This window comes from Hipposideros armiger, unplaced genomic scaffold (genome assembly GCF_001890085.2).
Source record: "Hipposideros armiger isolate ML-2016 unplaced genomic scaffold, ASM189008v1 scaffold_298, whole genome shotgun sequence".
In the NCBI taxonomy this organism is placed as follows: Eukaryota; Metazoa; Chordata; class Mammalia; order Chiroptera; family Hipposideridae; genus Hipposideros; species Hipposideros armiger.
The window spans coordinates 184,869-200,541 of NW_017731648.1; the positions used below are offsets into that span (position 1 = coordinate 184,869).

General features: G+C 55.1%; 1 protein-coding gene across 5 annotated transcripts in view; it reads right to left on the reverse strand.

The window, feature by feature from the left end:
* Window positions 1-15,673, reverse strand: part of COL5A3 (collagen type V alpha 3 chain) — a 36,164-nt gene that overhangs the window by 2,686 nt on the left and 17,805 nt on the right. For 3 of the 5 annotated variants that reach the window (XM_019659423.1, XM_019659425.1, XM_019659424.1), the window contains 34 exons: window positions 13,937-13,990; window positions 12,977-13,021; window positions 12,682-12,735; window positions 12,510-12,554; window positions 12,047-12,100; window positions 11,904-11,957; window positions 11,766-11,819; window positions 11,525-11,632; window positions 11,265-11,354; window positions 10,945-10,998; window positions 9,969-10,076; window positions 9,748-9,855; window positions 9,613-9,666; window positions 8,991-9,044; window positions 8,221-8,328; window positions 8,090-8,143; window positions 7,846-7,899; window positions 7,679-7,732; window positions 7,494-7,547; window positions 6,851-6,958; window positions 6,145-6,198; window positions 5,927-5,980; window positions 5,572-5,625; window positions 5,265-5,318; window positions 4,959-5,066; window positions 4,765-4,818; window positions 4,207-4,260; window positions 3,928-4,035; window positions 3,603-3,656; window positions 3,481-3,516; window positions 3,003-3,056; window positions 2,160-2,376; window positions 1,965-2,077; window positions 364-432 (listed from right to left, as the gene is read on the reverse strand). In XM_019659423.1, coding sequence (XP_019514968.1) covers window positions 364-432; window positions 1,965-2,077; window positions 2,160-2,376; window positions 3,003-3,056; window positions 3,481-3,516; window positions 3,603-3,656; window positions 3,928-4,035; window positions 4,207-4,260; window positions 4,765-4,818; window positions 4,959-5,066; window positions 5,265-5,318; window positions 5,572-5,625; window positions 5,927-5,980; window positions 6,145-6,198; window positions 6,851-6,958; window positions 7,494-7,547; window positions 7,679-7,732; window positions 7,846-7,899; window positions 8,090-8,143; window positions 8,221-8,328; window positions 8,991-9,044; window positions 9,613-9,666; window positions 9,748-9,855; window positions 9,969-10,076; window positions 10,945-10,998; window positions 11,265-11,354; window positions 11,525-11,632; window positions 11,766-11,819; window positions 11,904-11,957; window positions 12,047-12,100; window positions 12,510-12,554; window positions 12,682-12,735; window positions 12,977-13,021; window positions 13,937-13,990 — 2,451 coding nt within the window. Of the gene's footprint in view, window positions 1-363; window positions 433-1,964; window positions 2,078-2,159; window positions 2,377-3,002; window positions 3,057-3,480; window positions 3,517-3,602; window positions 3,657-3,878; window positions 4,036-4,206; window positions 4,261-4,764; window positions 4,819-4,958; window positions 5,067-5,264; window positions 5,319-5,571; window positions 5,626-5,926; window positions 5,981-6,144; window positions 6,199-6,850; window positions 6,959-7,493; window positions 7,548-7,678; window positions 7,733-7,845; window positions 7,900-8,089; window positions 8,144-8,220; window positions 8,329-8,990; window positions 9,045-9,612; window positions 9,667-9,747; window positions 9,856-9,968; window positions 10,077-10,944; window positions 10,999-11,264; window positions 11,355-11,524; window positions 11,633-11,765; window positions 11,820-11,903; window positions 11,958-12,046; window positions 12,101-12,509; window positions 12,555-12,681; window positions 12,736-12,976; window positions 13,022-13,936; window positions 13,991-15,673 lie in introns of those variants that run through there. The other 2 variants (XM_019659427.1, XM_019659426.1) reach the window with 2 other exon arrangements.

Genomic DNA, 15,673 nt, shown 5'->3' on the forward strand with positions numbered 1-15,673 from the left:
ACCAGACTGTCTCTTAACTCTGGGCCTTTGCACATGCTGTTCCCTCTGCCTGCTACACTTTTCCTTGTCCTCCCAAACATGCTAACCCATCTCATTCTTTAGGCCTCAGCTGAGCTGTGACTTCTACCAGGACGCCTTCAGGTCTTTCAAGCATGGCCTTTGGATTTCCACTATGCCCTGTGCTTCCCCCCATCACACATCAATGCTGCCCCACTCACCCTCCCTTCCTTAACCTGCAATCACCAGGAGGGCAGAGGCAAGCCTGCCCTGTTCCCCTCACCCCTCAGAGCCCCTCTCCTGACTCCCCATGTTGCTTCCCATAACTTTTCATACTACCTGCCACCTCAGCCTTCAGTAACTCACCTTCTTGCCTCGACGGAATGTGCTATACCAGGTTCCCGGCTTTTCCCTGGACCAGGAGGCCAGTTTCACCTGGGGGAAGGAGGGAGGGTCAGTAGCAGGTGCGCTGACTGCCCACCATGTCCTCCACATTTACCTCCCCACACTGTAAATATCTGGGGCTCTCAGGCCGTTGTCTGGCCATGGGAGTGAGCTTGGTAGGTGCCCAGGGCAGGCCCAAGGGGAGGGTGCCCCGCCCTCAACAGATGACTGGCCAGAGCTGATGGGTAAATGCCCCAGCTCCCTCTCCGCCAGGTGGGACAACTTCCAGGTGCCTGCTCCACACTGTCTCCCAGAAGTCCTCAGTGGAACCGAGCCTCGGGTGCCCAATGGTGACATTTTAACAACACTGGCTGTCTCTGCTGACCCCTCTCACATCTCCCTCCCCCCTCCTGGGATCACCTAAATAAATGACTTGCCCTCAAATCCTTGTCTCAGGGTCTGCGTCTGGAGAACCCAAATCTAGAACATTCCTCACCCCCCCTCCCCAGCTTCTCTCTGAGCTGGAGAAAGGGGAGCTGGTGAGAGATCAGGTCTCAGATATCAACAACTGTTGTTCAGAGATCAAGTTCTGCACTCCAGCCCCCATATGTGGGGGGTCTGAGCACCCAGTAAACCAGGGCTCTGGTCATTCAAAATGATAATACACAGGAAGGACTTTATCGTTGACTTTTGCTGACCCTGTGCTGGCTCTGGGTTTTATCTGCACTATAGGTATTAGCACACAGTCAGTGTCTACTCGGTGCTCCCTGATATGTGCATTGGTACCGTGACTGCACAACCAACCTAAGGGGCAGATACTTCCTCGAGCCCCATTTTACAGATGAAAACACCGAGGTGACACATCCAGATTCTAATGGTCCAGAGCTGGTGGTGCTCGCCCACTGCCCTCCACTGCTAAGCCTGTTTCTTGGTGTGAGAGGCTGTTAGGCTCAGGGCTCCCTGATGGAGAACCCCAGGATTTCTGGGGGAACCAGGTGACCTCACCTCCCAGCCCAAAGCCTGGAGGGCAGTGAGCCCGCAGGGCCTATAAGATATCAGGTCAGGAGGCAGTGTAGCCAGTGGTTAAGGGCTGGGACCCTGGAGCCAGGCCTTCATGGGTAATCTCGTCACCTCTCTGTGCCTCAGTTTCCCTATCTGGGGATGATGACAGAACTGCCACATTGGGTGATTAGGGTTCAGTAAGTCAATGCATCTAAGTGCTTAGAACAGGCCTGGCTCACGCAAGCACTATTTAAAGTTTCGCCACCATTCCTAATTTCTTTACTTGCTTTTTTTGTCTGTCTTCCTCCTAAAAGGCAAGCTCCACAAAAGCAGAGATTTTTTTTTTATATTCCCTGTTGTAACCCCAGCACTTGGCATACAGTAGGTGCTCAATAAATGTTGGTTGAAAGAAAGAAGGATAAAGTCTTCGACAAAGTCTGGTACACGCATTGGGGACAGGGGAGGCAGGGATAGCCCTTCCTGGGACGGGGGTGGGGGGGTGGGGGAGGGAAGGATGGGATGGTGTCCAAAGCCCCCTTCCTCCTCCCTCCAACCCCCGCCTCCCCCCCAGAGGCACTCACGGTCTCAAACTTCTTGTCGGGGTAGAGGCAAGTTTCCCCTCCCGCCGTAAAATTGCAGAAAACTCTGAGTGCGTCCCGCGCGCAACCCTGGTTGGGGTCAATCCAGTATTCCCCTGCCGCAGAGCCAGGAGGGGCAGGTGAGCCGGATTGGGACCCGACGGTTCCCCGCCCGCCCAGTGAGGGGCCGGACCTCACCATCTGGCAGGTATGGATGGTTGCGGTGTAGCTCGCTGCACACGAGGCCCGGGCGCTGGTCCGTGCCGGGAGGGCGCCGCAGCTGCTCCAGCTCGAAGTTCAGAGACGTGAGAGAGGCCAGTACCTCCTCCAGGCCGCCCTCCGGGCCCTCCAGCGCCCCCGGGCCCGGGACCCAGCGCCGGCGTCGGCGCAGCCGGTGCAGCTCCGCCCTGGGACCCTGAGCAGAGGTGGAGATGGAGAACAGAGACCAGGGAGAGAAAGACAGGCAGAGATGAGAGAGAGACATGGGAGGTAGAAGATAGGGGTGGGGGAGATAAGAAAGATGAGGGAGAGATACAAACAGGAACAGGGACAGGGATGGGGGAGAGAGAGACACACAGAGACACACAGGAAGGAGAGAGACAGGAAAACTCAGAGATAGGGAGAGATAGAAGTAGAATACAATAAAAGAGGGTTAGAACCGCAAGGTCAGGCAAGGAAAAGGGGGGGGCGCGGGGGGGGGCGCGGAGGAGGAGGGAGCAGCCAGCAAGCAGGAAGAGAACAGATAAAATAGTAGAACAAGTATTTGAGGCAGAGAAAAACCAGGAGCAATGGAAGAGGTGGAGAGAGAGATAGGGGGGAAGAGACGGGGTTGGGGAGAGGGAATGAAGACAAAACCGGGTCAGTGCCCCCATAGGTGCCCTTCTAGTCCCCACCACACACACACAGCCCACATCCCTTCTTTGGCTTTCAAGGCACCTCTCTCCCCACTTGCATCCCTTGACACCTGCTGTGTGCCCCACCTGGTTCTGGGCACTGGGGGATCCAGTGGGGACAGTCCAACCTAGTCCCTGGGGAACTTACCGGGGGACCTGGTGGGCCTGGGGGGCCAGTGTCTCCACGGGGCCCAAGGGATCCCTGTAGGGAGAAGTCACTTGGGGGTGAACTCTGTCTATGGAGACCCCTTCCTGCCAACACATGCATACGCTCATACACACACAGAGCCCTGGGGAACGGACATGCAATTTTCAGCACCAAGCATAAAAACACATTTTCTTTCCATATTTTAACATCTCTGAAATCGTCATCTTAACATCTTTGGCAAGTCATAGTTTACTTGGCAGAATTGTTTTCTTTCAGAGCAGTTTATAAAATAATGGTGCATCTCACAATTGATGACATCTTAGATTTGATGAAATACAGTGGGAGATGTTGAATAAATATTTGTTGGATGCTTGATTGAATGATTAAATAAACCAATGAATGCAAAGGCATTAAGCGTTCTGGTATGGTGGAGGGGGGGGCTGAAATGTGGGAGCCCAAGGGAGCAGGGAGTACTCACCGGAGACCCCTTTGAGCCCTTTTGTCCCAAAGGGCCCTGTGGGGTAGAGACAGAGAGATTTGGAGTCCTGGCTGGCCTGCCACGGTGATCCCCACCCCACCCCACAGACCCCTCATACTCACGGCCACACCCGGGGGTCCAGGGTGGCCCAGAGAGCCAATGGGACCGGGGGGACCCTGGAGAAAGGACATGAGGATCATCATTGATGGGGTTCATCCCTATGGTCCAGACAAGCCTCCAGTCCCCTCAAGACCCCAAACTCCAGACACAGCCTCCAATCTGCAAGTCCCCACATAGAGCCCCAATTTTTCCCCAGACACTGCCCCTATCATTCCAGACCCAGGCTTTCCTAACCCCCACAGTCTCCAAGCAAACCCCACCTCTGCCTCCCCACTCACCCCCGCCTTTGAACACATTCTTCCCACTTGGGTCAGGACACACACTCACTGGTTCTCCCTGGGGGCCAGGAGGGCCCTGTACGCCTGGCAACCCCCGATCCCCCTTCTCACCAGCCTCCCCAGCAGGGCCGATGAGGCCAATTAATCCAATGTGGCCCTGGAGGACAAAAGACGCATGTGGGGGAGAGAAGAGGGTGCTGGCAGGTTTTTCTCCTAGAGCCTTGGGGTAATGAGTTTGGGAGCAAAGGAAACCCCACTCTCCCAGCCCTCTGGCCAGGAAGGAGATAGAGGTAAATGTGGGAGGGAGTAGTGAATGGAGTATCCTTACCTTTTCCCCCTTGAGGCCAGCGTCTCCCTTCAGCCCTGGGAGGCCAGAGGGCCCCTGGAAGGAGAGGGTAGATCAGTCAGTGAGTACAAACATGAAATCTCAAGGTTCATGTGGGTGATTGGAGAGTGGTCAAATGGGAAATTACCCAGATTTCAAAGGGGAATTTACAGAGATGTGATCATGGGGATGGCCAGGAAAGAGGAGGGATGACAAGAGAATGAAGGGGATGTCTGGAAGATGGCTAATCTGAAGGGTCAGTGGTCAAGAGCAGTACGGGTGGTCAGTGTACATTATCAAGATCGATGGTCAGTTTGGCCTATCGAGATTGAGGGTGACTGCGGTTAGTGTAGACAGTCAAGATGGAGGGTCAGTATAAACCAAGATGAAAGGTCAGTCTAGGACCAACAAGATGAGTGGTCAGAACACATGGTCAGGGTGGACCATCAGAGAGTCAGTGAGGGGTCAGCTTGACTATCAGCACCCATGGTCACTAGATGGCTACTGGGTGCCCAGTGTGGTTCTAAGTGCCAGAACCTCAGGGACAGACAAGTCTCTTACCAGGGGGCCAGGAGGGCCCATCTGTCCAGGAGGTCCCAGGAGGCCTGGTTCACCCTGGGATGAAACAGAACATGGGAGGACTGCCCCCTGCCAGAACCCAGTGTGAGTGCCCCTACCCTCCACCAGGGTCAGCCCCTCCACTGTGATAAGAAATCATCCCACCCCCACCCCATCCCTCTATTCACCCCACTCACCACAGGGCCAGGGATCCCTTGAAGACCTTCAGGACCAACACGCCCAGGGGGCCCTCGAGCCCCTACTGGGCCTGTCCTCCCTGGGGGCCCATCAGGACCTGGCTCCCCCTAAAATGGACAGGGGCAAGGAAGGAAACAGAGAGAGTCAGGGGGTACCTGCCTCCTGACCTCCTAGCCAAGAACTATTAGGCAGGGAGAGGGAATTGAGGCACCTGTAGTGGTCACAGGCCCCCTCCCCACTCTGATGGCTCAACTGTTGGCTCAGGAGTCAGGACAGGGACCCCTCCCTGGGCAGGGGGAACTCACCTTGGCACCTTTCTCCCCTTCTCTGCCTTCTTGACCCATGCGTCCAGAAAGACCCTGAGTGGATAGAGACAAGTAGAGGGGGCCTGTGGAGGTGGGGGGCCTGTGGGGGTGAATGGGGACCTGTGGGGGTGAATGGGGACCTGTGGGGGTGAGTGGGGGCCTGTGGGGGTGAGAGGAGGCGGTGCCCTATAGGGGTGAGTGGTGGCCTGTAGGGCTGAGTGGTGGCCTGTTGGGGTGAATGGGGACCTGTGGGGGTGAGTAGGACAAGGCTGGACCCAGGATAGTCAGGAGGGAAGTCATCACTCACCCTCTTGCCAGGGGGCCCAGGAGGGCCGGGTTCCCCAGAAGCGCCAGGCGGACCCTGTGGAGATTATAACAGCACCAAGATAGAATTAGCTGACATTGGTTGAGCATAACTGTTTCAGGATGCCTTTGATCCAAAGACAGCCTTCCCCAAACATCACCTCAGCACCAGCCATCTCCCGCCTCCTCCCTCAAGCTTCTCACGTTGGTGAAGCCCCAGAGAGGAGAGAGGCAAAGCAGGCACACCCACAGGGAGGGACCTTGAGTACTTCACTAGCCATTTTTCTGGCCCCCAAATCCACATACTCACCAGCCCCAACCCCCTCTCCCAGCACCACATCCTCTGTTCCCCTACTCACCAGTCCCCCAACATCACCAGGGTCTCCTTTCTCCCCTGGATAACCATCTAGACCCTGTGGGTGGTGGACAGAGTTGGGAGGGGGTCATGGCGTAAGGCTTGGAGGATAATGAAAGTTATTTGCTCCAGGAATCTTGCCCAGGTCTATGGGGGGTAGGGAGATGGGGCAGAATTAGGGAGTATGCTGGGCTTGGTGGGGAAAGGAGGGTTTACACCCACCGCAACTCCAGGGTCTCCAGGGGGCCCTAGATCTCCTGGGAGCCCTGTGGGGCCCTGGAACACAAAATGATGAATAATGACATCGTGGCATTATTGAGCATTCACTAATTCATTTAACAGATAAATGGTGCCCAGGCACAGTTCTAGTTACTGAGGATACCTGGTGAACAAAACACAAAATCTCTGCCCTGGTAGAGAGAACATGCTAATGTTTAATGTGTGCAGGCACTGCGCTAAGAACGTTACATGCATCATCTCACTTCATCCTCCCAGCAGCCACCCAGCTCGGGACTCACAGATAAATTCACCCTCAGAGAGGGACACAGCGAATGGGGTGCTGAGATCCAAATCGAAGTCCCACAGGCTCTGAAGTTGCCCACTGCCCTCCAACCCCACCCCACCCCAACCCTGCCGCTGTGGCAGAAAGGTCTCAACCTCCGCCTGAATGCAAATCCTACATCAGCTCCGTTCTCGACCTTGGCCTTCCCAACATTGTTAGTGATTCCATGTGGAAGCAAGTTTCACCCCCTAGAATGACTGATTGATTCATTCAGTCATTCAATCAATCATTCATTCAGCTGTGTTCTAGGTTGTTCATAGAATCAGCATACTGGAGGACAGGACCCCTGGCTGGAAGTTGGGAAGCAGGTTTGAGTAGACATGAGTGTCCCCCATCACCTCTGCCTCCACCTCCCCCAAGACTCACCACGTTCCCTTTGGCTCCATCTTCTCCAGGAGGGCCCTTCTTGCCTGGGGGTCCAGCAGCCCCAGATGGGCCTGAGTCCCCCTTTTCACCAAATTCTCCCTTGGGACCCTTTGCAGATACAGAGGTCAGAGGTCAGAAGAGCCTGGCCTCTCCAGGGGTCAAGGTTAGCATACCTGGATTTAGGGATGGGGGTGGTCTGGGACTTTCCTGGGGTCAGGGGTCAGAGTAGCCTAGCCTGCCCAATTGTCAGAAGTCAAAGGGATTTAGGAATTATAGGAGTCAGAGGTCAGGAAGGTCCAGTTGCCTAGAGGTCATGGGCAAGGTTGATCTAGTCCATGTGGCACTCTTGAGTAAATTAGAAAAAGGCCCCCCTGTGGTCAGGTCATCGCCGAGCCAGGGCGTGTTGGATCTGAGCCCCATCGACTCCCTCAGTTCCACACTCTTGTGCAGTGTACTACCTAGAGAACCGTATAGAGCAGCCCTGCCACCTTCCAAGGCTCTGTCCTCAAGATAACCCGGGAAGCCCATAGGTTCTGGGTCAGTGGGTGACCTAGGACTGCCCGGGGGGTCAAGGTGGCCCGAGATACCCAGGGGCCAGAGGTTCCCTGGGATGGGTGCAGGGGCACAGAACACAGTCACTCACAGGGATGCCTGGGGCTCCTGGGGGTCCTGAGTCTCCAGCCTCCCCTGGCTCACCCTGCAGGAAGCAAAGTGAGAATAGGAAGAGGTCCCATTCTGTCAGACAGGAGTCTCCCCGGACCAGCCCACCCGCAACCAGGACTTGTTGTACCTCCCCCACCCTGTGCAGTTCCCTGCCCTCCCTCTCACCTTCTCACCAACAGCTCCTGGCTGACCAACTCCTCCGGGCAGCCCTGGAGGTCCCTGGAGAGACAGAAAGGGACAGAGGTGGGACTGAGGGACCCCAACCGCCCCTTCCTGGGAAATAGATGTCCCCACTTCTGGAGCGTCCTGGGTTCCCCTCCCAGAGTCCTCACCTCTGATCCACTGGGGCCATGGGGACCCCGAGGACCTGGAGCTCCATGGGGACCCTGTGAGACAGTCAGAATAGCATCCGGTGACCCCATGGTCTCCAGTAATCACAAACACCACCCTTGATGCTGGTGACCCGCATGATCTTTACAATAACAATGTCCCTGTGACCCCCCCCCACATCGATCTAATACCACCCCCACCTTGACACACCCTTCTCCCTCCCACCTTGCTCCCCATTGTCCATACCATGGACCCCACATCTCCAACCTCTCCCTTTTCTCCAGGAGGGCCTGGAAGTCCCTGTGGAACAAAGAAGAAAGATTGGGGCACAAGGTGGAGGGAAACCAGAAGCCATACCCTCAAACTCAAACACCAACCTGCCGGCCAGGGGGGCCAATTACCCCCATGAAGCCTCTCACTCCATCATCTCCTTTCTGCCCAAAGAGGCCTGGGGGCCCTCGGCGTCCCTGAGCCCCATCTGCTCCCTGGGAGAAGGATAGGGCAGAGCACAATTAGCATCCAGGTCAATGGTTGGAAATAAGCACAGGGTAAAAGTCAGGATTGAAGTTAATGGTTGGAGTCAGGACCGGGATTAAGTTTAGGGGGAATCAGGGCTGGGTTTGGAGATGGGGGTGCAGGTTAAGGGTCAGGGCTTGGGAATGAAGTCAAGGGTTGAGTCAAAGTTTTGAGATGGGCATTGGGTGATGAATCACGTTCAGGTTGAGGTCAATGTCAAGAGCAGGGTTTAGATGGGGTTGAAATGGAATTTAAGGTTGGCTTTGAGGTTGGGGCCAAAGTCAGATTCAGAGAGTTTGAGCTTAGGTTTGGAGTCAGCATTGGAGGGTGGGTCAGAGTTGGGGTAAAGTGTAGGACTGGGTCCGTGTTCAGCTAATGTGGGATTTGAAGATAAGGTTTGAGTTGAGATTGAGGTTAAGGTCACAGGCAGGGTTGAGATTAGGGCTGAGATGGGGTTCAGGGTTGGGGTTGAGGTTGGGATTGAGTCAGATTCTGGGATGAGTTCATACTGGGTAGCAGCATGGAGGAGTAGATCAGGGTTGGAATTGAGTTTGGGCCTGAGTCCAGGTGTAGGACACTGTCCCTTCCCATCGGGGATCCAAGGGGTGGTCACAAAGCTGGGAGCACCTACCGGGGAGCCTGGGTGTCCCACAGGACCCCGTATCCCTATTGGTCCAGGTGGGCCCTGGGGAGGAAACAGAGTTGGAAAACCCCTCAAGTTCAAGACTTGGGTGGGGGGCACTAGATATGTCAATCACTGCCCGCTGCCCCCTCCCCCCACCAGGAAGCGACAGCTGCACACACACCCCAACCCTGTCTTCCTAGCCACCGACTAGGAATCAGACACAGACATCTGTCCTAAGCTGGGCCCATCAGGACTTTTCCCCAGAAGTCCCACCGGCACCCAGGGTGTAAGCTGGCTCGCTGAAGCTGTGAGCTGTGGCTGAAGTCCCGAAAGGAAGCTGGTGATGCGATACCTCAGAGCCACGCAGAGTCACAGCCAGAGAGAATGATGTGCCACCAAAGAAAGGGAGAGGAGAGGGTAACTGCCTCAGTGCCCTCCCCGTTCTCCTGGGGCCCCAGCGACTCTGCCTGTTGGCCCCTTCATTCCAGGTAGCTTGAGTGGCTTCTGTTACTTGCAGGCGTCAAGATGGGGCTCAGGGAGGTAAGAAGCTCATGACCCCGCCCACCCATCCCCACATCCCTCTTCCCTCCCTGAGGACAGCTCCCCTAACTGGGGGCCCCCCACTCACCGCATCCCCCTTATCGCCCTTGCTTCCCTTGTGACCAGGGGCACCCACTTCTCCCTGCAGAAGAAACCAGATGAGAAAAGACCCGGGCTCCCCCCTACTCCCAGCCTTGCCCAGCTCCTCTCCATGAATTCTCACCTTGTCCCCTTCCTCGCCAGAAGGCCCGACAGCTCCAGGGGGCCCTGGAAGCCCCAGGGGTCCTGGGATCCCATCTTGGCCAGTGGAGCCAGGGGAGCCACGTTCGCCCTGATGGGGGAAGTGGAAGGGGAAGCATCAGGGACCAGGGCAGGAGTGGGGTCCTGGTATGTGGAGGGCAGGGTCCTCGGGATGCCTGAGGAATGAGGGGGCACAGCACTTACCGGGGACCCCTTCTCTCCTGCAGGGCCAACAGGGCCTTGGACTCCACTTTGGCCAGGAAGCCCAATGCCTCCTGCTGGGCCCACAGGACCACGCTCCCCAGGGGAGCCCTGAAAACAGGGGTGAGGGGTCAAGAAAAATAGCCATAGTAGTAGTTCTCATATCTGGGGGATTTTCAAGCCGCGAGTCACTGAGTTTAGGTGGTTGATTACCAGCATGTGTCCAACCTGTTCCCCACACAGCAGGCAGAGGGAGCTGCATACACCTGAGTCAGGGCATGTGCCTCCTCTGCCCACAGCCCTCCTGGGGCACCCTCCTCACCGAGGTAAAAAGAGGCCTCCTGGAAGCCCACCGGGCCCTGCATGACCTGCTCCAGAACCCTCCCTGCTCTCACCTCCTCCCACTCTCACGCTTGCTCACTGCCCTCCAGCCACAAGGCTCCTCACTGTTTCCTCTAACACGCCAGGCACGGTCCAGCCTCAGGGCCTTTGCACATGCTGTTGTTCCCTCTGCCTGGAATGCTGTTCCCTCAGACATCCACATGGCTCCTCCCTCACCTCCTCAGGTGTCAGCTCGAATGTCACCTTCTCAGGAGTCCTTCCCTGACCAGACTACTTCACCTGCTCCCTGCTCCCCACTCTCTGCACCACTTTGTTTTGGGGCATTTTTCGCCACTGATTCCTTGTCTCTCCGACTAGAATGTAACTTCCAGGAGAAAGGTTTTTATATGTTGATGTCTGGCACACAGGTAAGCATGTGTCAGACGGATCATCTCATCGAGATGTATAAAAATCTATGAGACGGGCTATGTTATAGATGAGGAAACTGAGGCTAACTGAGTGACATGACTGTCTGGCCAGTGAGTGGCAGAGCTGGATGTGACTCAGGCCTGTTTGATTCCCAAAACAGTGGACTTAACCATGACAATGCCGTTTCCCTCCATCCTGCCTCCCACCCCGCAGATAGGGTTGCACTTACATTGGCCCCGACGGGGCCTGGGGGGCCCTTGTCACCCTTCAAACCAGTAGGTCCCTGAAGGAGGAGATGGTTCACAGTCAAGAGAGCCCCAGGAGTGTTCCCAGGTCCTGTTTTCACTCTAGGGATTCACAGTTCTCACCCCCTTCTGGGCACTGAGGCTCGGAGTCGGTCTCCAGGCCCTTCCAGCTATCATTTCTTTGCTTTCACAGTTGTCCCCACCCAGGAAACCATCACCATGTCCCTGCCCTGAGCTCCCCATTTCCTTCTCTGCTTCGTAACCTGGCCAGACACACATAGGAGGGGCTCCAAAGGATACTCACGGGGTCCCCAGGGTTTCCATGGGAGCCAGGGAAGCCCCTGGGTCCAGGTGGCCCTTCCTTCCCAAGGGGTCCCAGTGGCCCTTGGTCCCCCTGCAGGAGCGCAGAGGAGAAAGGTCAGGCTCCAGAAAAGGGGTGTCTCCCCAATCTGTGAGCCTAAGCCCCCTCCCTCGTGGGGCTGGTTCTGGCCTTCAGGTGGCATGAGGCCACTGAGGGACCTTCAGGGCCACTCCACCGAGATCTCCCACTGGGCAGGGTCTCACCTTGGCCCCCTCTCTGCCCTCCAGACCTGGAAGACCTTGTTCACCAGGAGGTCCAGGGGGGCCTGGGGGCCCCCTCTCCCCCAGAGGTCCTGCTTCTCCTGTGTTTCCCTGAAGGGGAAGAAGACTCATCTTGAACGGAGGTGGTCTGAGGTGGGGGGGTCTGTCTGAGATCCACTTCCTCCCCTCCAAGTATCCCCCCAATTAGTGTAAAACTGGAAGGACTTGTGGGATCCACTCTGACCTGAGGACCCACGACACCAGCTGGTCCAGGGGGGCCTGTCTGACCTTGAAAGCCCTGGGGAGAAAATTTAAAAGGGAGCATCACATGGGGGTAAGAAATGGAGAGCTTAATGGGGTCTGAGGTCAAGTGGTCACTCACCAATTCTCCTCTCTGTCCAGGGTGCCCAGACCGTCCATCTTTCCCCTGGGGGCCCTGGGAGACAAGGTGGGAGAGAGGTGAGGCACAAATAAGGAGCCTCTCCACTCCCCAGCTCCCCTCCCACCCGCCCCCCAATCTCTTACAGGGGGACCTTTTGGCCCAGAGAATCCAGGTGGGCCTTGCAGGCCTGGGAGGCCCTGAAATGGAACCAGAAATCATTACTCACCCCTCCTACCTGGTCCCCTGAACCCACACAATGACAAGAGCTTGCACATATTGAGCACCTTCTGCATACGAGGCATAGGTCCAAGCACTAAACACACAATAAGTCATTTCATTCACCACTGTAGCCCTTGGGGTGGGGACTGTGGTTATTCTGGTCATATAGAGAGGGAAACAGGCCCAGAGAGGTTCAGTGACTTGCCCAAGGTCACACAGCAGGTAAGTGGCTGAGGTTGGACTTGAACCCACGGCTCTCTGACTTCAGAGCTTGTTCTCTTTCCACTGCATTATAATGTCCCCCTACTTCCTGGGTTTGACTCCTACCCAGAAACACACACACACACACACACACACACACACACACACTCTCTCTCTCTCTCTCACCTTTTCTCCAGGGATCCCAGGGGCCCCATGCTGGCCCACATCGCCCTAGAATAGAGTGAATGAGATTCAGGCCGCAGAACAAACTTAACTGGGAGGGACTGGGGGGACTTGGTGAGCCTGTGGCAGAAGACCTGCCTCGGGAAGCGGGGCTGATCACCCACCCACCCCATACCTTGGGGCCTGGTTGCCCTGTGGCACCCGGTTGCCCCCTCTCTCCACGGGAGCCCTGAATAGAAAGAAAGCAAAGATTAGAAGTGAGAGGGAGGGGAGCCTGGGGTTTAAGATCAAGTCTCCTGAGTCCCCTCCCTCTGCGACTTCCCCTCTTGCCCCACTAGGGACACCAGCAACCCAAACCCTCTTGCTTGGCCGCTCATGGCCTCCCCACCATCCCCCGTCTCTCGCAGCCCCTCCTCCCAGCCCTGCCTCCCAAGGCCCAGCGGGGTGGGAGGTACTCTCGCTTTTCTTACCGGTAGTCCCCGCTCTCCTTCCAGACCTGGCTGCCCTGCTTTCCCCTGAAACATAAATCAAGCGAGGGGGGAAACAGAGGAGAGTTATGGCGCAAACACATAACATAAACACACAAATGCACCAGTCACAGACTTAGAACGATGTCTGTCACCATTGATTCATAGCCTTTATACACACACACACACACACACACACACACACACACACACACACACACCACACACACTCACACGGAACCACACAGAAGATCACAGACACCCATGGTGCACTACAGGGTGCACACATACAAGCGTGTTTCCCACATGGACACCTATTTGTCACAGCTGCATAGTAGGCACCCATGAGGGCCTGCCATCGTGCCATGCACGGGGTGATCTCGGAGCTCGTCATGCAGTATGTCCCTTGCACACGTGCACACTCAATGTAAACACATACGTGCATGGGTTCATGTGAGGACACAGTCCTGATAAACACAGCACATACATACACTCATGTGTGTAACACAAGTCCATTTACACAGCGAGAATGCACCCGAGCAAAGTAACACGTACATGTATACATACTCAGTGTGCACAGAAATACACACACGTGTGTGTACCATATCCTTTCACACATGTATCCATGCCCCTCACACGCATTTATGTCCACCGTCATACAATGTACATGCAGGCTCATGCCCTGTTCACTCAGTCACAGCCCACAGACTGCAGCACCCAGGCCCCATCTAATCTGCACTGAGAGGCACATGGGACCCACGCACACATATATGCGAGGCACATGTGCTGTAATGCCAGCTGGGGTCGCCTACACATGCGCTGCATTGCACGTGGGAAGATGTGTGCACACAGGTGTTTCCAGACATAGACACAGACACCCAGGGGTCACCCACCGTCATGCACAGCCATGCTGCTCCGCCAGGTAAGCCCTTCCCTCTCCTTCCCCCTCAAATCACGACTCACCCGCTTCCCTTTCTCTCCTAATGGTCCCTGGGGACCAGGAAGGCCAATAGATCCCTGAGTGGAGAATTAGAGAGAAGAGATGGGAGTGAGGCGTGGGTGGTGGGCAATGCTGGCTCCTCACCCCATTCTACCACCTCATTCTTTCAGACCTTTCCAGACGACCAATTCCAGGAGCCTCTTGGGTCCCTCCAGCCCCAGCCTCCTCCAGGGCAGTGCTCTGCCCTCCTCTCCTCCCCCTCGCCCCTTTGCTCACCCCACCCCAGCCACACTGGCCTCCTCAATGCTACTCAGGGGACATCAATACCTTCCCGCCTCAAGGCCTTCACACTGGCTTCTCCCTCTGCCTAAAATGCTCTTCTCTTGGGTCTGCACAGAGCCAGTGACGCCTCATCATTCAGATCTCCTTCAGATGTCACCTGCTGGCTTTCTGCCACCATCCTGACCACCCCATCCTCCAAGTCATTCTGTCTCTATCCTATTGTCTTACTTTGTTTTCCCATAATATTTGTATTAAAACGACCTTATTCCCTTGCTTACTTATTCAATGTCTGTTTTCCCCACTAGGATACAGCGCTCTGGTCTTATTCCCACTGCCTGGCACGTAGTGGGTGTTTTCTCAGTGTTTGCTAGCTAACTGACTCTAGTCCCTCCTGTCCTGCCCATCCTGGAGGCATCCTGTCTCCACCACCACAGGCGCTGATGTCCCCTCCCACCCCTCACTGTATTTTCAATCTCATCCACCATTGGACTAGCCATGTGACCCTGGACAAATGGCTTAACCCCTCTGAGCATCAGTCTCCTTGTTTGTATCTTGGGGATACCAACCCTCACGAGGTTTTGGTGAGGCTTAAATAGGATAATGTGTACAAAGTGTCTTACATGGTGCTTGGTACATAGTAAGTGCTCAAGAAATATTAGCTGTCATTGTTGTTATTTATGATTATTACTATCTGCTATGGACTGAATGTGTCCCCCTTCCAAATTCACATGCTGAAGCCCTAATCCCCAGTGTGATGGTATTTGGAGGTGAGGCCTTTGGGAGGTAAGTAAGTCATGACAGTGGAGCCCTCATGAATTGAGATCATTGGCCTTAAAAGAAGAGGAGGAGACTAGATAGCACGATCTCTCTCTCTCTCTCTCTCTCTCTCTCTCTCTCTCTCTCTCTCTCTCTCTCTCTCTCTCTCTCCAACTTGTGAGGACACCAAGAGAAGACTGTCATCTACAAACCAGAAAGAGAGCCCTCACCAGAACCCAACCATGCTGTAATTCTGATGTCAGACATCCACCATCCAGAACTGTGAGAAATACATTTTTGTTGTTTCAGCTACCCGATCTGAGGCACTTTTGTTACAGCAGCCCAAGCTGACGAAGACACTGACTTCGACACACCATGCTTCCTCTAATGTATTGCTCGATGCCCAAGATACACTGACCTGTCTTGGCTAGGTGGCTTTGGTCTAACTTCCAGAAACTTTTCCCACAGGCTGAGTTCTAGTCTTGGGATGGTGCCTTGAGTTTATTCCCAAACCTATTTATGTCAGTTGTCCTTGCTAATGGAGTCATGTGACTTAATGAAAGTTTACCAAAACTGATGAAATGTAGGAAGGAAAAGAAAGATGTTTATCAAACCTGAATGGCAAAGACTCAATATAAAGGAAAGTCACCAAAAAAAAATTTTCTGTCAAATTAGGCATGGGTAAGATAACTGTGCCAGATGAAGTGGGCAAAAGTGTGGGA